At 38.5% G+C, this 27,903-nt stretch overlaps 1 protein-coding gene across 1 annotated transcript in view; it reads right to left on the bottom strand.

The window, feature by feature from the left end:
- Positions 1-27,903, bottom strand: part of DPP10 (dipeptidyl peptidase like 10) — a 243,021-nt gene that overhangs the window by 164,625 nt on the left and 50,493 nt on the right. The window contains exon 3 of the mRNA XM_041473421.1: positions 21,460-21,555. Coding sequence (XP_041329355.1) covers positions 21,460-21,555 — 96 coding nt within the window. The remainder of the gene's footprint in view (positions 1-21,459; positions 21,556-27,903) is intronic.

The following is a 27,903-nucleotide window of genomic DNA, read 5'->3' as shown; positions in this document are numbered from 1 at the left end:
CTCATCACTGCTATATTCATTATCAACCTAAATTAGTGTGATATAGAGAAAACTCCAGTAGGCTTCTGGAATTCCCTTGTCTTTGTTCACCTGGAAGTTAGACTCTGCAGCTCCCATTGAGCAGACTGGGTTTAGCTGGGATTTTATGAGAAACAAGGAAAACACATGTAATCAAACCAAGTGCCAGGGCATGTGTCATGCACAGGGGAGGTGGCTGCCTGCAGATGATCACATCTAAGTCTTTCCTCCACTTTCTCTCCTTCTCTCAACCCCATTTCTCAGCTATTTCTTTTGCCTTTCTGTGTACACAGAGGAGAGGAAGTTGCCCAAATTCACTCACAAAACTCCATTTCAAGAGCAATTCCTTCTCACACAATCCAAAGCCTGTGTTTTGGTGATTACCAGCCACCACTAATGTTTATGTGTACCAATAAGAAATGTGCTTTTGCCAGGTGCCTCCTTGGCTGCAGAGTCAGGAATGCAGTGTCAGTTTTCTTACCCCTCGAAGAGCAGCAAGTGGGGGCAATCTGAGAAACACCATGAAAATCAGAAGAGCCTTTAGCAAGAAAATAGATCCTCATTTCATTGAGTCTCTTCTTCCAGCGTGACTGGAGGAACAGCTCAATAGCACAGACAACTAAATGAGGGAAGCAGACACAATGATGAGGGTTTGGTGTCTCTGAAAGAATTTCAGAACTAGTCCATCACTGAAGGGAATGTAAGCCAAAAGAAGTAGGCACAGGACAACAAGTGAAGAGTCAATTTCAGTTCACAAACCTTGCTGTCCACAATTCACGCAGTGGTTTTTTCTTTCCCTTTTGAATGGGGACCATTCCCAAAGCTTTGTGTTGGTGTCAGGTAGCCAACCCAGCCTACAGCTGCTTATGGAACTGAGCCTGGGGCTGGTCTTCAGGCAGAACCACAAATCTAAGTTTGTTCTGTGAGCATCTTAGTTTGTTTTGTGAAAATCTAAGTTTTTTCTGTCTCAGTTTGTTCTGTGAAGACCAGCTTTATACCCCACCCCACGGCAGTTCTGTCCAGATGACAGATTATATCACAACACTCATGGTGCATTTCAGCACTCTCCTTTCTGCTCCCCAGTAAAGTGCAAGAGCCACAAAGCCAGGAACACAATGCTGCCAGCAGAGACAAACACAGAGGTGTGCACCAAGAAGAACATTTTAAAGAGTTGTTTACTAGAGTGAGTTCTGAATTGACTGCAATTTCTTATTAGGAAAAAAAACCCCACAGAATAGAACCAGATATATTATGTTTTCAATGCAGGATCTGACTGTGAAAATCAAACTTTGTAAGAGAAGGGGATGTGTTCAAAAAGACATGTTAAAACCAGCCATTTCACAGAGGCAGATGTTTGTTTTATTTTCTATGACACAAAATAATTTACGAAAAGCAAAAGAATACAGATGGAAACCGAAAACAAATTTAAGATTATATATTCAATTCAGGAAAAAAAATCTGATAATGCCTCAAATGCCTTACAGTGAAAAATAACATATATATTGCCTTTTTTCTCTGAAAGAGAAGTGTTTCCTTGATGATATTAAAATGAAGATATAATATGGAGAGAATAAAGATTTTCCTCAGAACATATAATGAACCTTTTGATCCTGCTGTCATGGGACATCTTGAGGCAACCAGTAATTAGACTCAGCAAAGCTTTGGCAGCACATTTATGGTAAAAGCATAACCTTGAGTAACATGTCAGAAGTCCCCCTGATTTTAATTGCAATGTTCTGATAACTTCAGGATCACAATGAAATAGCATTTTCCAGAAACAGAGGAATTTGCCTACTTTGGGATTTCTGGTAGATGAGATCACTACATGCCTAACTTCAAGCTCTCTGAAGTATTATTTTTTTTAGACCTGGCATGTACTTTGTCTTTTAGGTATTCATTTTATGGAAAGGCCAAAACACAAAAAAACCCAAGAAATCCGTCTCTGGAAGTTTATCCTTCTGTCCCATCCATCTGTGAAGTGAGGCATGACACCCACTTCACTGTCAGCATCCTTCACTCCACTGGGAATAAGCACAGCAAGTCTGACACAGGGCACAAGGGCAGAGCCCACCTCCTTCACTTCTTAAAATTGTCATTATTTGTACTGGAGCACCCACAACATGATTTTTAAGTGAACCCATTCACCCATATAGACAATATATTACATTAGACTGATGTAATTCACAAATTTAGAATTATTTACTGGTATTTTTCTTGGCACAGCCTGGTATTCTCCCTCCTACCCCCATCTGCCTAAACAGTGTCTTTTTCACTAGTGCTCCTGAGATTAATTCCTTTTGCCCTTCACCTAAATTTAGGCTGCAAGGCTTTTATGAAAGGTCTGTTTTTGCAAATGTCCCTGCAAGGTGCTGCCCATTACAGCTCCTGTAAAAATAAGTGTGTTAGTTAGTAACTGAATTTTCTTTTACTCTTGATGCTTCTTAGTTTTCCCTAAATTTATCCTGTGGAAAGGAAAGGAAAAGAGAAAAAGAGAGATTGTTCTCTTTTGGGAACACCTGATTATTCAGGTGCCTACTGCTTTGGATTCAACCATGTCACTGATGTTAACAGAATTTTAACAGAATTACATGTGCATTCAGACCATCCGTTTTCCAGTTTAGTTAGGAAGGAACTCCTCTATTCTCAGATCATTAGGAAACAAAGATTACATCTAATTTCTGCCACTTTGCGTGATCAGCAAAAGTAAGATAACCAATGAAAATAAATTTTCGCAATCACAATTTACCATCATTTCTTCTCCAACTATGCACAAGGTGCTACAACACCAACACACAAATGGGATGGCTGATCTGAGCACAGAGGATCCAAAATCCCTACAGTGCAGGGCCACATGCAGCAAACATCAGCTCCTATATCAAAAATTTACTGCAACACTGACATTTTCACTTCAGCCACTTAATCACTCTGTTTCCTCCTGTCAGAAAATACTATTACCTCTACAGCAAAATAATATTTAAAGATTCCCATAGCAAAGAGTAAAGCTAAAAAAAAAAAACAAAAAACCACATAACCTCTGGGAGATTCACCTACCGTGAAGCTCATCACTAATGGTGTATCTCAACAAGATACTCACCTAAGGGGGCTCCCACTTATCCCTGACACCTTCAGTATGATGGAGTGGGGCTGTCAGTGCTGGGGTTTTACAGGCAAGCGTGGAGCACGTCTCCCTGTGCTCTGAGAGGAGAATTCAGCTCCTCACAGTCCTGCAAGCACTAAGGGCTGACCTGTGACCTGTGTGCAGTTCTAATCCTGCAGCTCTGGACAATCAGCAAGGATCTCCACCTGCTGCATTTTGGGCACACCACAAAGAAATGGGACAGGCCTTCCCACAGAGAAAACTAACAAGGAGTAAAGCTATGGAAATAGATTTATGCTCAGCCTCAAGGTAGATGTGATATAAGTTTACAGGAAGAAAAGCAATGGGACTCTTATTTTTTGGCAGAAACACAGGGTCTTGGTCATTTCCAAAAATGTAAAAAGACAGCATCCATGAAAATATGCTTTTCTTCTCAATTCATAAGGCGAAGTCACAGTTCCTATGTACATAACCTAAATCATTAACACTTATGATGTTGAAGAAAAGCAATCCCTGCCCAAAGTGTTTCAATTGCGTGGTGGAAAACAAGACTCTTCCTTGAACTTTTCACTTCACACAGTTTTGTAATTTAAAAATGACACTGACTTGCTTAGGCAATGTTGAGCCTGTAGAGGAAGAATATTTCAGTCAAAGTTTATTGTTACAAAAAATAGTAAGTCCTGGACATGTTTTGCTATGAAATGAAGGTGAAAGATGCAAAACAAACAAATGCCTCTTATCTATTACTAGAGTTGTAAAATGAAAGAAACTCTAGTTGCAAATATTTTATCCTTGGGTTTCAATTTGCACTATTTTCAGAAAAGTTTCCATCAGGACACAGTGTCAGCTAAAACTGCTCTAAATCTGTGATTTCTCACCAACTACAGAGTAAGTGGTTTGCCTCCTGTTACCTCCCTGTGGGCAAGTGGCATTTTCTGCAGAGGAATTCCCTTGAAATTATTTCACAGACACTTTTCAAGGTTTAGCATGTTTCCAGGCACAGTGCTGGCCCTGGCAGTACAGCAGGGAGCAGGGCACAGGCAGTGAGCATTCTGACCTGGTTTTACTCACCCCTTGGTTTGTTTGAGCAGCTCTGTCTGGTTGGTTGCTGATGTGCACAGGAACATTTCGTTTTTCAGGAAAACACCCTTTCTTGAATAACACTCAGGGATTCCAGAGTTCTGCCTTTTACTGATTTCTCCAGCTTCAGCACATTTCTTTATGTTTTGCCTAAAATTCATCATTAGCTGATAAAGCAGTACATTAGGGCAGGGGATAGTATGGAGGCTCAGTAATAAAGCTACTGAAATTCACTTGTTACAGCAACTCCAAGCAACTTGAATTCCCTCAACATTCCTGTCATTGGTTAGAGCATAATCACTCCTGTTTTGCACTGAGTGCTAAATACTGGCATTCAGACACTGACAGACAAGTGTACATGAAAAAAGGGTGATTGGAAAGATTCTGTCAGCAAAATGGAACTGCGGGTGTAGATAGCGCTGTAAGATATTATTATTCAAAGATGCCATTAATTTATGTTTTGTGGTGACTTGAATTTCTTTGCTTCTAGCTTTTTGGGGAACTGCTTATTTAAAAATGGCACGCCAAGAAGAAATTACTATGTACTGAGGCTCGGGCAGGAGGTGGCTTCTTTCCAGTAACATGCATTTAATCTTTCTAGAGCTTCATTCAGTAGAAACAGGCGTGTGTGAGTACATTCTTTATAAAAGCATCACCATAATAAGCACTTTTCATGACATTGAAGTTAAAACTGCCCATCAATTACCACGCATTTAAAAAAATAACTTTCTACTAGAATTTTAGCTTAAAGTAATCTTGTTAAATAAAAATCAGTCTCATGCAGCCCTGGGCACACATTTAAAAAAACCACACAGTGTTCAGTACCTAAAACACACAAAACCTAACACACAACTGCCATTAGATTATTGAGTATCCCTCTCCTTTGCATCACTTCATGAAGAAAACAGCACACACAAAAATCTGTTTTGTTGTACGTGCTGTAAATGCCCCCCCTGTCAGCACACAGGGCAGAGCTGCTCCTCACAGCAGCTGATTCCCTTTGCCAGTCCCCTCCTGCAGGCTCACACTTGCTCATGGACACAGACACAGCCTGAAGCAACAATCTCTCAGCATCTCCGCCTGGAAATAGGGAGTTCAGAATTCTCTTCAGCTGCTGCTTTCATTTCTTCAGTGCTGTGCCTTGATTTCCTCATGTCAAACCAGGGACAGTGATTGTGCTTCTCTTTGATAAAGCTCAATGATAAAGAAAATATATTATGGAGATGATGCAGATCTTCACTGAGGTCATTATTCCCATAAGACTCCTGCTCAAAGCAGCAGCTCCTTTTGCACTGATGCAAAGGAAGGAACTGCAGCTCACTACCAGGCAGTGACTTCCTAATCCATCCAAGCTTTGTCTCACAGAAGGACTTCCTTCATAAAAATATGCATTGTAACAGCCAGGCTCTCTTTAAAGACCAGGAACTATAGTTGCATATGGCCCTCAGTGAAGAACCAAAGGGAGATTGACATCACACTCCAATGTTCATTTAAGAGAATTTTTAAGTTTATATGCACAGAAGAAAAATAAAATTAAAAAAAAAAAAAAGGCTGGCTCCAAACTCATGTATGAGAGTTGATTTTATGGAAAAAAAAAGTTTTTTCTTTTTAAGTTATTGATCTAATATACCCATAACCACAGAGAGAAATCTTGGTTTCTGACACCAAAGAAAAATTATTTAAGCCTAATCAAACATAGTTTTTGTAGGCAGACAGAGGTCTAGATGAAATTCATTCATATATAACATGTATGTTCATATACCATATGTATATTCATAAAACAGCCTCAATGCAGCTTGCTCCTATTTTAAATAAAAGCATTTTAATCCATTCGCCAGTTGTGTTGAAGTGCAACAAAAGCAAGAAAATCATGGACCAAATATATATTTATATAATTTTATATTTATATTTATATATGTATTATATATATTTTATATATTTATATATCCTGTTAGTGCAATTGATACATCATACTCAAATTCCAAGCCAGAAATCTGTAGTTAGGGCTGACAGCTCATCTGTTTCAGCACAACACAAGCCACTGAGATGGTCTTTTTCCATTTCACAGCTGCTTTAAAATAAGACAGAATGTCATCCTTAACTCTCAGTTTTTTCCCTTTGTCATTTCACATCACAGCTCTAATTTTATTTAAACATCCTCCTCTGCTGAGATTACATCTCTCAATTTGTTGCAATACAAATTAGAAAGATCCGTGCCAGCTCTCACCACTATCAGCAGAGTTTTCTCCTGGTGCCTTGATTAATTGCCCATTTTAACAGATGAAACAACAGAACTCACAGTTTTGAGACTGTCTTTTGTTTGCACTATGGAAGGAAATCTATGTCCCCACAGAGACTTGCTCTTTTGCCATTGCCATAATTACATGTTTTCAGACTAAACTATCATATCAGCACATCCACGCTGCTGCAGTGAAGGGTGTCAGGATTTTCATCAGCTCTGCAGTCAGGCTGGAGCCTGACTTCAGTCAGCAAGAGAAAATGTGAAACTCAATGCACAAATATAAGAAGAAATTTCTCTAAATGTAGAAGGAACTTGTACTGGATAATATTAAACTAGAGACAAGAAGAAACAGAATCCATAAAACGGAGTTGAATGTGTCAGGCAGACACAACATCCAATAATAAAACTAAATTACACCCTAACCATAACCAGAAACCTGCTCCCTCTTTCTGGCAGATACTCTAGGTGATGCATTTGCCACCATCACAGTCCCTCAGGCCAAGAGCAGGAAAAGAAAAAAAAACAAAAAAACAAAACCAACTTCTGGGGACTCCAGCTTGTGGCAAAGCTGAGCTGCAAATTTTACACTGCTTGTGAACAAGAATGAATATGAAAAGTATCATTACATCCTTATTGATCTTGCTCAGTTCTGAGACCTACGAATCAGAGTTTGAATGAGATCTGTATTCCTCCAGCCCCACGTAACCCCTGTGGCTCACAGGGAGATTTCAGCCTTACAGAGAACTTGTCAGATGCTTGGGCAGCTCCAAGTGTCACACATCAGGGAGAAGCAACAGAGATTAATATTAATAAGCTACTTTTAGGGAAAAGAAATAATTAGGTCTCTTTGGTCCAACTGATTCATCTTCTTTCCCTTTGTGCTGATCTTCTACACTTACAAGTCTCTTTAAAGACTAAATTGCTTAACTGCTTTTAGCTCCCAGATGAACCTGTTGCATCTGCATCACCTTCAGTGTGAGTGATTTCTAGCAACAGCTCATCCTTGTTTTCCTCAAAGCCATTCACACTTCTCTCAAGGGATGCTGCCTGTTTGCAATCAGATTGAAGCACAGGATCCAGGGACAACTTAATCTGTTTCCTGATGCTTGTTGTTTTCTGCTCACAACAAGATTAAGGCAAGGCATAAGGAACACAGCTCTCTTGTCTATCTCAACTTCAGCCAGGTAAAACTTGATCTGAGGTTAACCCTGACATTGATCAATCAAGGGAACAGATATTCAGCTGTCATCTAAAGGTAAGCAGGGAAAGAAAGAGACTGCCAGAAGGTAGACTACATATCTAAGAATTACATGTGAGATGACTTTAACTATCAATATGTCACAATGTAATTTCAACTGCACACAATACTCTTATTTACAAGATTTCATGACAATATGTCAGTCAACGTCAAAGCATTCACAGAGCAAGAGGGAGCAGAAGAGAAATTCAGGAAAAAACCACTAATTTCAACACTAAAGAATCTCTACTTTCAACAACATCTCACATTTCCTTTAAGTGTTATAACTAATTGGAGTGTAGACTCTTCAAAGCATAAATGCATAACTCCCATTAGCACTAATGGAAGTTAGACACTCATCAAAGGGAGAATATACTTCTATCTTTACAAAAGTAATCAGTGTGTCACAAAGCTGTATTTTTCTGAAGTTATCGTTTTCATGCTATGCAAGCTGAGTACAAAGGTTTGCATTAATTTAAATTCAGATTAAGCACTTAAAAAGTATTTCTCCTTCACTGGAAGAACTGAATGCAGCAAATCAGTTTGCTATGACGGAAAAAAAAATACATCACAAAATGCAGTAAAAATAATCACCCTTATAATTAAAGGCTGTCATGGTAAAATGCTTAAAAATAATCCATTATTGAAAGAACATTTCACTGCTGTTCTGGGAAAGATATAATCAGGCAATTCCTCTCTATGGTCCTTTCTTTAATACCCTCCCAAAGAATCACTGTGAGTTCAGCCACCACAAACTGTTTTGCTGTATCTTGATTATCTATAATTTTTAGCAGGGTCTTTTGCAACAGGACAAGGGCTCATGATTTGAAGCTAAAAGATGATCAGTTTAGATTAGAAGTAAGGAAGAAGTTTTTTACTCTTTTTAGCAGAACAGGCTGCCCTGAGAGGCAGTGGCTGACCCAGCCCTGGAACCATCCAAGGCTGGATGGAGCTCAGAACAGCCTGATCTCACTGGAGATGTCCCTGCTCACTGCAGGGGGTGACCTAAAGGAATTTAAAGGTCTCTATCAACTATTCTGTGATTCTGTGGACACACAGCTAATCATGTCTTAATAAAGGTGGTGAACTGATGGTGTTTTGAAATAACAAACCAAGTTCTTATTAACTTTTTTTTTCTTCATTTATTCAGTAAATTCTCTGACAAAGCATTAAGCTTTATCCCTCCTTGAGATGTGGGGAAGAAAAAGGCCATCATGAGCTCTGAGGGAAAGCACAGGAGATCTTACAGAAGCCTATCTGTCTTTTCTGACACTGTTTGTTCATTAAGATTAACCTCCAAAAAGATCAGAGCTCAGTTCTTATTCTGGCACAAGCATCAACACTGTTTAAAAAAAAAAAAAAATTGAAAAGGCAGGCAACAAAGCATCTTTTCCTGCCACATCAAACAGGTTTCCCTGTGCTCTCAGTAGCACTGTCAAAGCCAGTGGTTGTTAACAGCCTCTCCACATCAGTTTCCTTATTTGCTAAAAAAACAAATCCTCTTCCTGACCCCTGAGCTCTTCACACTTGTCTAAACATCAACTCCCAAGCAAGGAACTCCCTAAATTCCTTCACATCTATGAAAGAAAAAAATGCTACTTTGAAAACCCTTGTTTAAATTAGTTTATATAAGCATCATAGTCAGTTGTGGGTGCTGAAAAATCAAGTCTTCCTGAAAAATCAATATTTATACAAGTATAGCTTTTATGAATTCCACAAATATAACACTGTAAACTGTTAGTCAGCAGAGGCATCACATTTACTAGAAATAACAAAAACTCACAAGCATTTTTTAAATTTTAATTAAAAATTAATATCCACATGTTCTGACTCGATTTAAGCCCAAATTTCCTTTTTTGAGTCACTGTAATAATAAAAGATATTTGTTAAAATATGACAGTGTGCTGAAGTTCACTACTAAAGGAATGAGTAGCTGCAGATATATCAATGCACTCCGAGTTCCTGAATAAAGTTGTTTGAGAAGTTTTGCTCCGAATGTTTTTATGGTTGTTAAACAAACCAGTAAGCAGAGACTAAAGCAGATACTAAGACCATCTCCACTCTTACTAAGAACTAAAATAACCTTCATCCAACACATTACCAGTGTAGGGAATTAGGAAATTCATGGTTTTCAGCAAAGGGACTGGAGTGCTTCAGCATGGTGCTCAGGAGCTCTCACAGATCAGCCTGGGGTCAGGCTGTCAATAAATGCTGCTTTGCCACTCCCAGCTCTGCAAAGTCCTGCTCTCAGATAAAAGCAAACCCTACTTTAAATGTAAGGGACTGGAGTGCTTCAGCATGGTGCTCAGGAGCTCTCACAGATCAGCCTGGGGTCAGGCTGTCAATAAATGCTGCTTTGCCACTCCCAGCTCTGCAAAGTCCTGCTCTCAGATCCTGCAAACCCTACTTCAAATGCCATTTTATTTCCTGGCCTTAGCCAATCCAGAAAATCACTGAGCAAACAGAAAAAAATTAATGCAAATTATTGAATATTCAGACTTGTTCAGTTTCATCATGAGGAACAAAATACAAACCACTGTTAACTCAGAGTATATTTTAATCTAGAGGTGGGGCAATCAGTGGTTGTGTTGCAATACTCAGGACAGACACATCCTATACTCAAAAAGTGTTTGGTTAAAATTAATAAAAGGTTCTTTTGAAGATGTTAGTGAGTCAGAAAGCCTTTAGTCCTGAAAGACATATTGTCTGCCTCTACTTCCATATACAACTCATCAATGATAGTAGCAATGGCAGTACCTGAAGAGAAAACTTTATTTCTCTTCACTTTCAGCTCTTTTTCAATACTCTTTGCCTTGATTTTAGCTAAGTAGGTAAAAATATAATTTAACATTATAGCTTCTTCTGGAGTAATATAGAAGAGCTCTTGCTGTTATTTCAATTATAGTAGCATGCATGAGTTAATCAAGGTCTTCAGCAAGAAGTTTCAGTTTGAAATTGTTTTCAATTAACAATTTATCAAAATAAGGGTTCAGAAAATAGCTAGAGAAGAGGGCAGAGTATTTAAGCAGAGAGGAACGTTTATGTAACATGTTATATGACCATTTTAAATTGCTAAAAAAAGAAAGAGCTAACTTGCTGGAACAGTGAGTCCTTGCCTCTAGGAGGACAAGGTACAACACTGGGTATGAAAATGGAAAAAACATAAAAATTCACAGCTTACATAAATTTCATTACATGTGCAGTTGCCCAGAAAGCAAAGAATTAGCATCTACCTTTGAAGCATCTCATAACAGGAGCCCATTTCCATATCTCTATACATCTGGAACCCATCAAGAATCAATGGAAATGCTGCAGATTATAATATTCACTCTGCAACAGATTTCCATGAATGGAACATGACACCATAGTTTGGGAAATTTATAATGTGCTTTAATTGATAATATGGCTTAGAGCCTCCTTTTCTACATTGCCCATAGAGAGGAATAAATATTGGATAATGCAATCATTTTTATTCCAAATTACAATAAATTGAAAACTTTATACTTCACTATATTTTTAGTTAAAATATTCCTCAGAATTTCAAATAGAATATATTGAAATACTTGTTTTAAATGTTGAACTGTTCACTCCAATAGTACAATACATCATTTTTGCATGAATAAAACAGCATGGCCAAGTAATATAAAACACATTAAAATAACAATGTCAAAATGAAATTATTATGCCAAAGATAACATTTCAACATTCAAAATTAAAAATCACAAATGTGAGAAAGCTGAAGCAAACTATCTAAACCTTCTTCACTAAGTTTATACAGAAGACATTCCTTCATACAAAACTTGCAAGCGAAAACCAAAAAGAAAAAGAAAGCACCAGAAAACCTTTCTAACAAATGTATCTTCAGCCAACCATACTTGTCACTCTGAATCTGACAGCTTAGTGACCTTTCCAGATGAGCTGTCTCAGCTGAGATCCTGATAACAAATTCCTAATCATCTGAACCATCATTACAGAATTAACAGACCCAATCTGGCAGACAAGACTCCAGGCCCGAGAAGAAACAAAGCTGCCTTTTTATCCCTGAGACAGCTGCTCTAGGAGGGGGTCAAAAACCAACTTTTGAAATTAGTCAAACTAATTCTCATGTAATGCCTGTCCTGCAATAAAACAGATTCTCTTACCTGCTTCATGCATTGCTATTGCTCACAATGACAACCCAAAAGTCCTGGGTTGTCACAGCCACATTTTTAAAGTGCTTTGAATTTTTGCTTTCATAGTGCAACTTACAGATTTGCAGAAAACTTTAGGCTTCCAAGTAGCTTTGGCTGTACTTAAAAATCAATATTCCACAAGCAGAAGAAATTCAGTCAGTGCTATGCCTAAAGTAGGCTGCAAGTGCAGAAAGCACGCTGCACTTCCCTGGGAGGCACAGTTAAATGAGATGTCTGCGTTCATCAAGGAAATCTCAACTATGGATACCCTTCTCAAAACTAAAGACATGCTTTATCCCTGAGGAGAAAGATATCATGGAAAACATGGGCAAAAACTGGGTTCAAGTTAAATGACTCTTAGCATGGGAGGCTGATATCTAAATTCTGTCAAAAACCTGATTGATTCTCCTATTCCCCTGTTTGAGTAATAGTTTTTTACAAGGTGCCTGGAGTTTAATTTATCTCACTAAAGAGGCTCTGAGTTTGTACTGCAGTATTAGTGGGTCAAAGCCAATCTATATTTACAGATGTGGAAAAACAATACTCTAATGATTACTAGCTACAAGTTTCTCACATAAATTGCCTATAAACTTTGCCTATAAACTTTGTCAGATTGGAGAAACAAGCAAAGATCAAGTTGCTTTGGGTTCCTCTTAACACTACAGTGCCACACAGAACGAATGGGGGACACATTTGATTTCTACAGCAGTAAATTAAAAATGCAATTAAATCCAATTGTTAAAAATGTAATAATTTCAAGTTTATAGCACTGTTGTTCTCACTGCACTTCACACTTTATTGTGAGAATTGAACAGAACTGATGCACTGAACAGACCTAAAAAGAATCCCAAATATATGAGCTCAGTATATGTAGACAGATAAATCCAACATACTTTCCCAAAGATACTAAAACCTAAACATACTAAACCTACTCAAGTCCTTTTGCATCCCACTGAAAGAGATAACAAGCAAAATTGTTCAAGTGCCAACCACATTTTCATAAGAAGAATAACCCTCTTCTGGGGAAAACAGACCAAAAACATGGATGAATGAGTGGCAAATACGAGTCAGTGTCTCTGAAATCTGCCACAATGGAATCCGTTAAAGACAGCAAACTAAAAAAGGACTAAAAGTGAAATAAACTGATGTGTATATATATCTTCATTGATATAAACGTGTTTAAAAATGCAATTTTTATGGATCCATTATGCAAACATTTGAGCTAGACAGAATGGTATAGAAAGCACTGGTTTTACTGCCTCTTAATCCAAGAAAAAACATGAATGGGCGACAAAATGTAAGGATTAGAAATGTAAAACTTTGGCTTTTAAAGATACCGACTTTAAGCACGGTACAGCTTACTTATCTGCCACAAAACACAGCTGTTTGTTAAAGTGTCTAGAAAGAAAACTGACAGAAATTCAAGGATTTGGTTTAGACAAATGGAAACCAGGCAGAATCAGCCAGCTGTGCTGCTGCTGCACACAGCTACAACTCCAGGTTCATCCCCCTCCTGCACAGCATTCCTTTGAAGAAAATCCAAATGCTGATGAACAAATTAGAGCAGCCTTAAATGAGCCTTTAAGAAGGACCATGAAGCCAGCTGGAGGTATAAACAGCAGCTTCCAAAGGAAAAGTTAACAGGCCACCACAAATCCACCCCATGGGGAAAGGAGTGCAGCTCCAGCTGGGCAAGGGGTACACTTTGTGCTGATGACAAGTGGGGAAAGCTGAACAAGCAGCCACAGGGTGAAAATGTTCCCCTTCACATGTACATGAGCCTGCTGTTGCACACAGATACATCCCTGAAGTCTTTATGAGTAAGAGAAAAAACAATGTGGAAGTCTGGAGGGAACTCACAGGTCTGCTGCGCAGCACCCACCATCTGTTCCCATTCCAAAATGCTTCACCCACTGCTCAGCTTTGCTCATGCAACAAAAATATTCGCCCTGGGGGGCTGAATGCTAGGAGTAATGATGTAGCACATTCAGTTTAGACTTGTTGATCACATTAAGGACTGCTGGCTTAGCCAGAAATGTGCTACTGAGAAAAGGCCTCCCTGTTCCACCAACGTCACTATGGAAACTATGGGAATATTTAAACTTACTCCTGCACTACACTCAGGAGACTTCTGCTTCAATAAACAGGGAGAACTCAGATTTATTTACTGTCTGGTCCACTTTCCCAGGGGGTCACACGCAGAACTGATGTACTTAACCTTTCAGCATTAGGTTACTATCCAGAAATACTGATTAGAAAATGTAAATCATTCTGCTAATCTCTTTCAAAAGACACTTTGTGCAACAGATACACTCTCCCTGTGTAAATGTTTTCTAAGGATATTGATGTCTTTGTTAAATTCTTAATGCTTTGGGCTGTGGAATAAGTAAAAATCAATAGGGACATAAATTTTAAGAAGGATTGCAATGATTAGCTGTGTTTTTGGCTATTGGTGGCAAAAGGTAGTTTGACCTCCCACTAGCTGGAATACCTGATTTCATTTTTTCCTGACTTATGTCTCAATCTCTGGATTTTGTCCCATACCTAGAGATTTCAACTACCATTGAATGAGGCTACATCTCAATAAATACAACTAGAAGTAAGTTGTTCCAAAAGCAAGGACTCTTAAGGAAAATATATTTCAAGTGTTCTGTGGAGGGAATACAACACGCCTAGTAAAAATCAAAAACAAAATGTCAAAAAAAATACCCAGGAAAAAAAAAAATTTGCAATCAGTAACGGTGATGCTTGAGAGAAAACAAGAGTCACAGGATACTGCAGAAGTCACAACTAACACTATATTGTCCTGTGTACAAAGAATATTGGTGGAGGAAGGGAGAAGTCATTTGCAGAATCCAGTGGTGACACAAGTTAATGGCCCTGGATGCACAGCACTGTTTAATGCTTGTTCACCATCATTAACAGTGGCACCAGTATCGATGCAGCAACAGGATAAACTGATCTGAGCAGAAACTACCCAAGATCTGCTTCTGAGGAAGGCAGAAATGTGGTACCTTGGGGACATCAAGTACATGAGAGCAGAAAGGGGCACGGTCCCTGCACCAAGTCCTGACAGTGTGGTGGGGCAGGGAGAGAAGGTGAAACAGCCACTAAGTAACACTGTTTAAAGACTAGACCAGAGCCAAGAGGAAAAATTACTGATTAAATTACATTATTGTGGTACACACAGTGGAAGAAAGAATTTTAATGAAGACAAAACACCAAACCAACCACCCACAAAAACTAAAACTAACGAGAAAATAAAAATTCTTCCTAAACCAAAATTGCTTGAGAAACCACAATTCCTGAGCAAAGGACACCACAATGCACATTATTCTTGGTACAGGGGTGGTACCTCCACAACCTTTCCCTGAATGACCAATTACCCATCCACAGCTGGCTCACAGAGAATCTGCAGCATCAGCACAAACACAGCCCCAAACTCCTCCAGTCTGTTCCCTAATGAGAGAATTGAATCGCTCAATCTGTTTCACAAAAACATTGCTTAAATTCTTTTGTTTAAGAAGTTATTCTAATAAATCAGCAGAATGGTATCAATCAAGCCTTTTATTCCCCTTCTTAGCAGTTTCTGAGAGAAAAATCAGCCAGCCTGGAGATGCTTTATGTATCTTCTCAAATTTTCTGGGCATTTCCCAAAACATTGTCTTCAGACTTGGCAAAACCTGGGTGTGCATTTCACACAACTTGCTGGAGTTTTAGGAAAGAAGAATTGTAGCTGAAAGCCTCCAAAGATTGGAGTGCTGTCTTAGGATTTTTTTTTCTTTTTTGCTTGTTCTTCCACAGGCTGCTTTTTGCAGCACAGAGAATCAAAGTCCAGCCCGCTCTGCTGCCTTTCAGAAATAAACTCTTCAGAGAGAAGAGACAACAAAACAACTCCCTGGCCTGGCTTCCAGCTCCAGGCTCTGCACAGACAGATTCCAACAAAAACAAAAGCTCTGTGCAGAGCTGGCACGAGTTACACTGAGCACACCCCTTTTCACTTCTGCCCAAGCCCCTCTGACAGAGCATTAGTTAATTAATTAATTAATTAACATCACAGCAAATTAGTGAGCACCAAACAGCCCCTGCTACACCACCAGGGCTCTCCTGCACCATGGCTACATTCCAGCCTGGCCACTTCCCACTCTCATCTCATGTAGGACAGGGAAAAAATAACACAGGACTTCACTCTTAATATCCATCCCTGATTGCAAGGGTAATACCAACATACATAGATGTGTAATTCTCAAAGAGGTGTTTCTTTGCTTCTTGAATCCAACTCAGCAACAAGTTTCTGGAGGAGAATCTCTTCTCTTACTGCTCAGTGATGGATTATTTCTTGCACTTGAGCCATTTCCATTGACAAACATCACAACACACTCAGCTCTGTGAAAACAAGTTCGTGTTTATCTCACGCACAGGAAAAGCTTCCTTTAAGAACTGCCAAATGTTTTAAACCATATTTTTACTGCACAGAGTTGGCATATGTGCTACTGTGGAATCTGTGTGCCGTGCTTCCCAAACCACTTTCATTTTTATCATAAATCATTTTAAAGCAATTTCAACCACCCTCATGCCAGGTTTCCCAGGCCCACTTTTTATTTTATTTTTCAGGATAGACAAGAGACAAGAGAGACCCAAGGGAAGCACCAGCTCCAGCAAAGGACACTGTCTACACATTTCACTCCCCTGGTGACAAAGGCAGTGTGCAGCATGAGAAACGTGCCAGGGACAACCACAGATAAAATTATGGGCAGACACTCTCTCAGTTGCTCTTTAAGGAAAGAAAACATGTTATGAGAAGTTGAAATAATATTTCTTCACCCAGGTAATATCTTTCCATGTTAACTGTAATACACAGTGTACAAAACATGACAGTGAAACCACTGGTAAACCATAAACCAGAAATGCTTTAAAATTTTTTCCCCCTTTTTTTTTCCTTTTTTAGAGGCTGTACTACACAAAATAAATGTGGAGAGCAGAGGGATTTCCTCCCTAAACCAGTCCCATGGTTTCTCTGATGTTCAAAATAGGTGTCATCACCTTTTCTCGTTTCTCTTCACTGCATGAAAATAAAGATGCCCACACCACAACTAGCAATTACTCAGCAAATGAAAGCTTCTGCTGAGGCTGATACAGAAAATCTGGAAACACCATAAAAAACACAAAAATAAAACAAGTAAATAAAGTTAATGCAAAGGCTTGACTTAAAAAAAAAAAAAAGCCTGGAGTGAAAATATTTCTGACTTGGATGGAGTGGTTTATTATAATCTCCAAAGAAACACATTAAAGCTGTATAAGGGAAACAAACAAACAAAAAAGTTGAAGAATATTTGCCTTAAAAATATATGTACATGAAAAATTATTTTCTTTGAAAATTAAGTCTGAACAGGGTGTGCCTGCTGGGACTGCTGGCACAACCTTGGATTTTGTGGTGGACAGAGTGATGAACCTAATTCCAAAATAGGGGCTTACAATAAGAGAGAAAAACACACACACACAAAACCCACACACACAAAAACCACACAAACAAAAACCACACACAAACACACACACACATGCTCAGGTGATTTGCTGAGCTTTAGCACAAACAGAATTCCAGGGCACTGCCTGCTGCAGGTCATCATTCAGGCTGCAGCTCCTTCTGCATCACTCTTCATTAAAATATATGAAAAATACTGTCCTTGTGCTGGCCATACACCCATCTGACAGTGCCACCAAGGAGCCAGTGCACTCCATCATGTACAAGAAAGATTGGCAAAGAATGTCTCAACAGAAAAAATTGCAAGAAATTCATATATTCAGAGAGGAATACACAAAAATATTCTGAATTTTATTGTCATTAACAACTATAGTCCCTGAAACAAGAGATATAAGGACAGACCTCAGTAAAAGAATGCAAATCTGTTGAGTCCTCAATATTTCCCACAGGGCAGCATACACATTTCCAGGTAACTTCAGAGAAATTGGGAAAATATCCTACAAAATTCTTCACTCTGCCCCAATGAGTTGTCAGGTTCGGCCACATTTGTTATTCACTGGCAGCATTTTAAATTCTTATTTCCTGTTAGAAAACCTGAAGATCAATAAAGCTATAGGAAGATGTACTCTCATTCAAGGTCTCCAAAACTATGCCAGACAACTGGAATGCCTTCTGAAATTAAACCCTTTTCCAGCTAACAGGGACTGGACTGGTTAATGGTTGTGTGTACTCTCCACCATGTCCTTTTACAGCCCAAGTTATCAGATTTATAACTGACAAAGCTTAGTACTCTACTTAGTTATTTTCAACAGAATTACTAGCTATCATCCCTATTTTCTTACTCTTTCCTTTGAAAATTCTTTCAAAGAAGGAAAAAAAAATCCAAGTCAGGTCAAAAAAAATATATATATTGCCTTTGAAATAAACCAAAATATAAAGAGAAAAAAAGGAAGGGAGGAACAAATCTGGATATCTGCACAGGTACATCTTTATATATTATACAAAATGGGACTATATTTTGTCACTTTTAAGACTAGCTCATAGTGTTTCTTTTATTTTCTCCTGCAACATCTGATTATCTCAGATAAAGACCAACATCTCCTCTCCAACTTTAGACATTTGCATAATTATTAACTTTGGTGGCAAGCCCATAAAATTGTGGACTCAGTTTCAAGCAGAAAAGGAAATGGACTGTAAAAAACTCTGCATTTAAGGGCTGCTCTTTTTAAAGAGCAGTCTAAAAATAGCTGCATGGGGATCGGTTTTGTAGTGAAGGAGCTTTCAAACAAGGAACAAATGATGCAGGATTGGAGGATAATGTCAGAGAAATCCAAAGATCAGTAGGGAAAGTTTCATTAAAGGGCAGCAGTTAAATACCAGACCTTACCTAAGGATACAGTGATTCATCCACCACTTGAAATCCTTAAATCTTTCTTTTTGTTTTTCTTCAAAACATGCTCCAGACCCTGAAGACACTGCTTACAGCAGGAACCACTTTTTCAATCTGTATTCCTAGCCCTTCCCAGGAGGTAATGATAAAACTTTCAGATGGATACAAATTATCCTATTCCAAGAGGAGCAAAAGGTAGTAAGTAGCTATTTATTTTCTGCTAAAATCATCCTGTGCAGAGTTCACTTATCCTGCCAATATCCAAAGAAAGTGCCAAATGCTCCCCTCCAGCTCCACAGTAATGAATCTGAAGTTATATATTTCATTTTCCATGCATATAATGCCATCACTGCAATGCCACAGTGCCAGGAAATAAAGTCTTAAAAAATAAAAATAGAAGCAGGAAGCAGAAATGCTGCTTTGCAAGACTATTCCTTGAGGGTTTTTTATTGCCCAAGATATTGGATATCATTAACTATACTGGCTATTTTCAAAGAAAATGTAAAAAAAATCCCAAAACCCCTACTTTTTTTTTTTTTCCTGTGTTCATCAAAAATACTAAACAATTCATAAATCCTTAATTACACCCACTTTTTCTTTATTTTTCATACACATAGGTACTCTAACAAACAAAATGTCCTTTCTTTCCTCCTTTTTTTGTACTATTGGACTTCATTGTTTCTTTGGCCAATAAACTCAGGAGAACACCTCGGTGCAAGCTTAGAAGTTTTCACACTGACTCAGAAAACCATCATTGCAGAAAGGCTGGATATTAGTACCAATGTGCTGTTAATAAAACACAGGGCCTCTCTCTAATAAATAGCATTTCTAATATGATTTTCAAGAGATGGAAAAGTCCATACCTCTACAATCTCACAGCTTTTAGACTGGATTGCTTACAACAATTTTTTGCATTATACTAATACAAATTATATTTTTGCATGATATTAATAAAATTCTATTTCACTGTACGAACTTTTTAAGATGGATTTTGAAGACCACAGGAGAAACCTGTAACCAAGCAAGGGTTTAGCATCAAATTCTGCATTTCCTTTAACCACATCTGGAAAACTCATAAAAGAAGCTTTGTTGTTATTACAGACTGTAGAAGAGAGTTAAGAAATACAATAAACTACATGTTTTATAGCACCACCAATATTTAATGTAGCTCCATCCACAACCTTTTAGTTTTATTGTCCTGGGTTTTGAAATTAAAACGATTTTTATGCATAGAATATTATGCACATGTTATGAGGAACTACTAGAGTTCTTAGGAGAATAATCTCATGGATTTTTTAAGTAAGAAGAGTAATAGATGGAACCAGCATAATAATCTTCTTCCACTATGTACTTACTTGCTTTTAGTGACCCCTTTCGTTTACAACACTGGGTCTGGGATAACTTTATTTGACAATGAGGACCAGTGTTTTTCAGACACGGTGGGATCAGAAGCAGCTGTTTTAACAGAGAGCAGCAAATTGAAAACCTGCTTTTATGATTTCATTAGCAAATAGTCTCACAGGAAAAGAGTTTTCTGCCGAACACAAGAAACTGCTCCTCTTGGCAACAGGACTGTTCCAGCCTTACCCAGTATCAGTTTTTTTTGCACTGACTGCAGACAGAAACCAGTCCCAAGAAGAAATTAAGGGCAACCCAGCAGAGGTGAGATGTGATTGCAGTAGCTGGGGAAAGGGAGTGGCAGGAAAGGAAACTGAGTGTTCCTTCTCTTAGCCCTAAACTAATGGCTAGCAACACCAGAGCAGGTCCTGAAAAAAAAAGATTGACCATACTTTCCTCTTTTTTATGCTTTTGCTTTTAAATGCACTTATTATACCCACTTCATTCTTCAGAGTTTATCATAAAGCAATAATTCAGTCACAGAGCTCCCTAAGTAAAGCAGTTCTAGTTATAGTTGAATGCCAGAGTTGATATAATTGAAGCATTATTTCCATGTGAAGTCATTCTGAATTTACACACACAGCCACCAGACTGCCAGACTCCTGCCTTGCACAGAGAACTCCACAACAGTTCTGCCTTGCCCAGTTCTGCACAAATCCTGTTGTAATTCTTTTGATTCAATCTCCTGCAGGAGCACACAGATTACCACAATGACACAAAGCAGACAGTTGCTACTGCATTACGTGTACATTTCTTACAGAGAGAAAGTGAACAAGGCGTGGCAAAAAGAGGAAGTCATTGAGTTGAAAAAAGGAGTCTGAATTTATCTTTTTTAGATTAAAACTGCTTAATTTTTGAAGAAAACTGCATGCCATGAACAAATTATTTAACAAATTATAATACAAAATAAAATTTGTAGTCATCAGAAAATTATTATGACTGTACAAGTATATGGAAATATTCAAGTCTTTTCTAGATGCAAAGAGAACCAGTTCTCAAATCCCAAAGTTCAGATATTAATAGAGTTGATCTTCTTATGAATCCACAAACAAGACCCAGTTCTTAAACACAATTCTTCATCACTGCTTCCAACTGAGTCAGGAGCATGAACAGATCATTTTAGTGGGTTTCTACTAGACAGAGCTTTAAAATTAGAAAGCCACTTCAAAAATTAATGAAAGAGACGTGATTCAGAGCAACAGGGAAAACTGGGACACTGGCCAATTTCAAGAGGGTATGAAATTTTAACTGATTTTTTCCTTTTTTCTCAGTGACTGGATAATATCATTCAAGACTAAAAATTTTTACCTAGTTTCAAATTAAGTGAGAGCTCATAAACTTACCATTAATCCATTTGGCTTCTGGATTATGAACTATGAACTCTTTTCTGAAGAGATCTTCCAAGGATAATCTGTTTTCTGATGAATTTGCAAGTTCATCTAAAATAAACACAACAAGATAATTTTAGATAAATACTGAAAACAATATATTCAACTTTGTTTGCAAAACACTGGAATTATAGAACCATGATAACAATACCTTGCTTTTATTTTTTTTCACAACAAATTTATTATTATTATTTTTGGATTATTTTTATTATTTTTGTGTGATTATTTAGTATTATTTTTGTTTAGTAAAGCTTCAGGAAACAAAGAATTGGTACCTTTTGGACAGGAAAACTACAGGATTTAGCGTTTGGCTATTTATTATATTGGGACTTTCACAGGAAAGCTCTTCCTTAATACAGCCCCACACCACAAAAAATTACAAACAAATACCGAAATTTCCTGACAGCCAAAGGATGTTGGCCATATTGAGTACCATACAATGAGAGAAACTAGATAAAAAAACTCCTGCAAGTAAATTTGGAACCAACTTCACCTATTCCACGATTTAAAATTAAATTTTAAATAAATCTACATGCACATTTTATAGCCTGTGCTTGCTTTCTAGTGACGTGAACAACATAACTTGGCTAGCAGCCTTGTGTTTTTCCCAAACATGACCCAGGAATATTGAGCTCCTGAACATTAGCCAACACTGACTTACAAAACAAAACAAAACAAAACACAATTATTTTCCTGCATCTAAAACCATCTTCACACTTCAGAAAACAAAAAAATAAGCTCTGCTAAATATCAGTGTTCTCGTGCTGTAAGATAAAAAATAAGTAGTGAAGATTCAATAGTGAACTGCTGCACTAACAGTGGTAATGCTGAACCATTACTATTAAAGCAAAAGTTTTAGTGTCAAAAGACGAAACCATCAAGTTTCCAAGCAATAATCACTGGCAGCAGCTTGCACTTCACCTGACTGCTTTAGGCTGTTTAGAACAGCAGCTGCCAAAGCTGTGCTGGTTCTTGACTGTGCAAAAAGAGGCACCTGTCCAATGCCCAGCCAGGCTTTTAAAAGAATTTTGTATTATTGGGCAGGTTACCATAAATTACAGCACTCTTTCTCTTCTCTATGAGCTTTTCTTTCCTTTTCCATGAGAGGAAGTCCATGTTAGGCAGATTTTGTCCTTACTGATATTAAACAGTGCTCTGATGACAGACACAGAGAGTATCTGCCATCACAGCAGTCAAGCAGCAATCTCATTATCTTTGTGTTAACCCATGATGCTACCAGGACATCTTTAACAAAGAAACCTGCTTTGTAAAGGTCATATCCTGTAATACATTTTGGATGAAAACGTGACCCTTCAAAGAGAATAAAGTCAATCAATAGTTTTGTTATTGGTTTTCATTCAGTCAAATTTCTCAAGTAGAGGGCCAGCAGAAAGCTTACTGGAATCAACAGCAACTGGATATTTTTGCCTTTAAATGTCAGCACTGCCTGCTGCAGTCACTTCAGCTGATATTAATAAAGCTGCATCCTTGGTGTACTGAAGAGAAACTCCCTTTTAATGCACATCATGAATTTACAACAGACACAAGGCCATCCCAGCTGCTCACACCACAGCCCTGCTGCATTTTGCATGTTGCCCCCTCCCAGGTGGCAGCAGGGCTCTGGGAAGCACTCACCCGCTGCAATCAACTCTGCTTGCACTGCATGTCTTGTAAAGCCAAGCATGCAGAGTTGTCCAAATCCTCCCTCATAAGACAAACATTCTAATCCTTGAATGAGCTTTTTGCCCTCTTCCTACCTTCCAGGAATCAAAATAGTCTGTTTAGGTTTGGGTTTTTTTTCATCTTCCAGTCCAGCATGGGACACAATATTCCACTTGCAGTCTTACTGGGGCTTTACAGCAGAGCAACATTATCTCTCTTGATTTATACCTAATCCCTCTGTTTACGCATCGTGGGACCTTGTTAGCTCTTGCTCCTGCCATGCACCGTGTTTTTATCTTCAAAGTGAGCACATGTTGTTATGTGTGCTCTGTTCAGCTCCACAAACACCTTCCTGTGTCTTCAAAACACTGCTTCTGACTTAACAGCACCAAACACCGGGCTCTCCTCGTGCCCATTATCCCCTTCCTCCACAACCTTGTTGACAACCCACCCTCCATAAGCTGTTTTCCATCACCTATTTGGATTCCACACAGCCTGGTCCTGATGCTGTTTGTAATTCCAAACATGTTCCCCTTCTAACCTTACCTCAGTCTGTTTCTACTCGTTGTGACCCTTGATTTCCTGCCAGTTTGCCAACTAGCAATCAAGCTCACAAAGACTGCCTTACCTATGACAGATTTTTTCCCAACTGCTTAAACAAAAATCACTAAAACAATACATCAGCTGAGTACAGAGAGGCTATTAGAGAAGAAAGGAACACCAGCTCTGCTCTCTGGTTGCTATCATATCCCTGGCAAGAAATCTTGATATAAATTGGATTTTAAAGTAAGTTTTAAATTGTGGTTAGCATTTGTAAACTGAAGAAAAAAAAAAAAGGCAACTTCAAGCAACTTTACAAGATGTTTTATAAGTTGGGTTTTTTTCCTAATGCTGTTTTAACACGAAAACAGAGTCCTGTTTTTAACCCTTAACTCCACCTTTGCCCTCTGTCAATATCTCAGATGCCCATTTTATCTATAACAGGATGAATATACACATCCTGGGGACCCTCAAAACAGTAGTGAGTTTATCTTTATCGACACAAGCACAAATTAGTTGTACCCCACCACATTTGTACTCAGGAGAGAACAGAAGGGGTGGCCCTCTGTGTCAGGGACCAGCTGGAATGCAGGATGGATGGAGGGATGGATGGAGGGATGGATGGAGGGATGAGGTGACCTGACCTTATGGGTCAGGATTAAAGAGGGGACAGGGACAGGTGACATTAAAGTCACCTTGGGGGCTGCTACAGGCCACCGCAGCTGGAAGACTGAGGGCAGTGTCCTCACATCCGCAAGCCCTGGTCCTTGTGGGTGACTTTGACCACCCCTATACCTCTTGGGGGGACAGCACAGAGGGGCAAAACCAACACAGAGGGTTCCTGGAAAGTACTGCTGGTAACTCTTCTCCAAGTGACACGGACAAGGACATGGACCTGTGGGAGCAGGTCCAGAGGAGGCCACAAAGATGCTCAGGGGGCTGCAGCACCTCTGCTGTGGGGGGAGATTTGAGACTGCTCAGCCTGGAGAAGAGAAGGCTCCAGCGAGACCTTAGGGCACCTTCCAATACCTAAGGGGGCTCCAAGAAAGATGGAGAGGGACTTTGGACAGTCATGGAGTGACAGGACAAGGGGAAACTGCTTTAAACTGAAAGAGTTTAAGTGTCAGGAAGAAATTCTTCCCTGTGAGGGTGGAGAGGCCCTGGCACAGGGTGCCCAGAGGAGCTGTGGCTGCCCCATCCCTGGAAGGGCTCAGAACCAGGGCAGGGCTTGGAGCCACCTGGGATAGTGGAAAGTGTCCCTGCCCATGGCAGGGGGGTTGGAATGAGATGATCTTTAAGTTCCCTTCCAAATCAAACTGATCTCTGATTATAGGATGTATTTGTCTCATTTTAATGACTTCCTTTTACTACTTTGCATTTATTACAAAATAGACTACTATCTCTTTTTCATTTCTTTGTAAATTTTATTGAATTATTCCTTAAATGAATGATATTTCCATTGTTCTCATGCTATTTACCACAGATTTGTGTATTTCTGTCTGAAATTATACAGATAGATAGATATAGATATTTATGTATCTATATATGTGCAGCCAATGACACAGATTACAAAGATACAAACAAAATCAAATGCTAAAGACTAAATGACTACTTTTTAATTGTACATCCAATTAAAAACAGTACAAATACTGGAATGTATTAATTCAAAGTGGCAAATATGTTTCTGCTTACTAAACTGGGAGACTCCAAAACTTGAAATTAATGGCCTTGGTACTTTTCACGAGTTTAGAGGATACTATTTTTGCAGGTTAAATATAGTCTAAACACCTCATAAAATTTGCCTTCTAACTTAGCAAATAAAACTGATAATTATTTACTGTAGTATGCCATTAACTGAAGCTCCCTACTGACTTTTCTGTGGAAAAAAAAAGGTTTTATGCTAGAAATTAGGGTAAAGGCTTGATGTTAAATGCCATCTGAAAAGTGGAAAAACACAGCTAGTAAACTGTATGCAAGCTAGCAGGTGTAACTGGGAATTAGCATAGATTCAAAATGCAGTTGCCCCAGAGGACAGACAGGCTCCTGTTCTGAAACTTCCAAGTTTTTCCACTCCAGTCCTCTGCTTTAACAAAGGCAACTTCATTCTTTGGCATCTCTGTGCACTTTCTTTATCATTGCACTTTTCTAATTTTCAAGAAAACCTGCAGGGATATTTGCCTGCAAGCCTTCTACTCCCAGGTATGCAGCAATTTCTACTTGCTGGGAGCAGTGGGGTTTATTTAATGTACTCCTTAGCCCACAGGGGCTCACAGAGAGTTCCTGAGCCCCAACAAATGGTTACTGGGCTGAGAGTTCATTCAGACTCTGCCACTGATGTTTGACATCACTGGATGGTTTGTTCTTCCACTTTTCCATCTCTTTTGGAGAACACTCAGGCATTTATAAAGGTTCTGAGTGTTATCACAGATTAAAAGCAAGATTAAATGATCAGAAATAACATTACTAATAATGTTGACACAATACATTTACTCAAACCACAACCATAATTGTAACACAGAGGTTTCAGATTTGAACAAAAGCCAAGATATTAATAGGTCAAAATACATATCTTATTTCAGCAGAGATCCTGCTTAGTATTGTATAGCCAATTTATATTTCATGTAATAAAAGATAATACAAAAAGAAAATCAAGAATTTCTTTTTAGTTTTAACATAGTTTCTATCTTTAGTGGAAGCTAAAGCCTCTTTGAAGCCTTTTGCAAATGAATTACACTTTCTTTTAAAAACATGCTATTCCATATGGAAGCATTGGTCCCTCTATGAAAAGGCAGGAAAGCTGTTGCTCAAAATTTGAGAGAATTCAAATGACAACTGTTAGTGTACACAGACCTAAGAGTTTCTTATACTGTGGACAAAACAATGTGTAAATAATTGCAGGCAAGAGAGATCATTGCTGTTGTGTTTGGCATATCAGTAAGTACACTTTTGCCGCCAAAAAATACCAGTGAAACAATCATGCTTCTGAGCCATAACCATCTCAAATTATCATCATTTCCATAAAAAGAAGCAGCATGATGTACAGTGTTTAGGGGAATTTACATGAAATCTAAGAAGCACCCATCCGTACAGGCAGAACTAAATAGGGAGAGAGCTCTCTGATGCTCAAAATAGTGCTAGAAATGAACACTGAAACATCCCAAGGTAACAAAGGACATTTGCACTGAATATCTTCATTCAGAACTATTATATTTTATGAGAAGGATTTTCAAACCCAAATATTTATAATAACAGATTAGCATCAACTTGAAACTGAGCATTTCACAATAGCCAGATGTGAGGGGTGTCTCTACTTTTTTCCTCCCCTCAAATACTGGACATCCCAAAGTGATCTTAACACATATTCATGACAAAGGAGCGTCAGCTCAGTACCTGCCAACAGAGTAGAAAAATATCTGCTTCCCAAACCACCAATAATTCATAATAATCAAACAAATTACTAACTAAAGTGAAGGGAGAGCAGCAATGATTAGGGCTAAAACGTGGCAATTATCTATCCTACAATGCACCTCAAAGCTGTCCATGGGAAGCATTTCCAAGCCAGAGGAAAGCCCAGTTTTACAGACCTAGGTTGTTCTGGGAGAAAGGTTTTCATTTCTATCAAGCTTCACAGTCCCTATGGGATATCTTAGAGCATCTGAGCTGACAGAACTAGTTTCCACCTGCATGACTTGAACTGAAATGTTTTCATCAGCTCACACAAGTTTTCCACCAAGATCTCTGGATTTTGAAACAGCCTCAGAGATGTTGTAATTCACTGAGCTTTTTTAACATTTTTTTAAAAAAGTTAAAATTCCCCTAGGTCGTTTATTCCTTTACCATGAGTGCCTTCAAAGACTTTAGTTTATGTTTTTACATCATTAATAATTCTATATAGATATAAGAGCCAAAACTGAAAGTTATTATTATAGGTTCTAGCAAGCACTTGATATTTTACAAGTCTTCAAAATAAAGGGAAACCTCCTCCTTGAAACAAAAACCAGTCTTTTGTCTTAAAGTGTACCAGGATACACTACCATGTGTTCTCAAAATCTCTTTTTTATTATTCCCTGAAGAAGGCTTCTATTCACTGAGACTACAGCAGCACAACTTTGCTTTCATTTTTCTCAACTTGATCTAAGTGGAAATAAGCAAACAGTTATTTTGGCCAGCACCCTGCATAAGGAGTAGATATTTATA

The sequence above is a fragment of the Pyrgilauda ruficollis genome, unplaced genomic scaffold (assembly GCF_017590135.1).
Source record: "Pyrgilauda ruficollis isolate IOZ18807 unplaced genomic scaffold, ASM1759013v1 scaffold3, whole genome shotgun sequence".
Taxonomy (NCBI): domain Eukaryota; kingdom Metazoa; phylum Chordata; class Aves; order Passeriformes; family Passeridae; genus Pyrgilauda; species Pyrgilauda ruficollis.
This window is presented reverse-complemented; position numbering and strand designations above follow the sequence as displayed.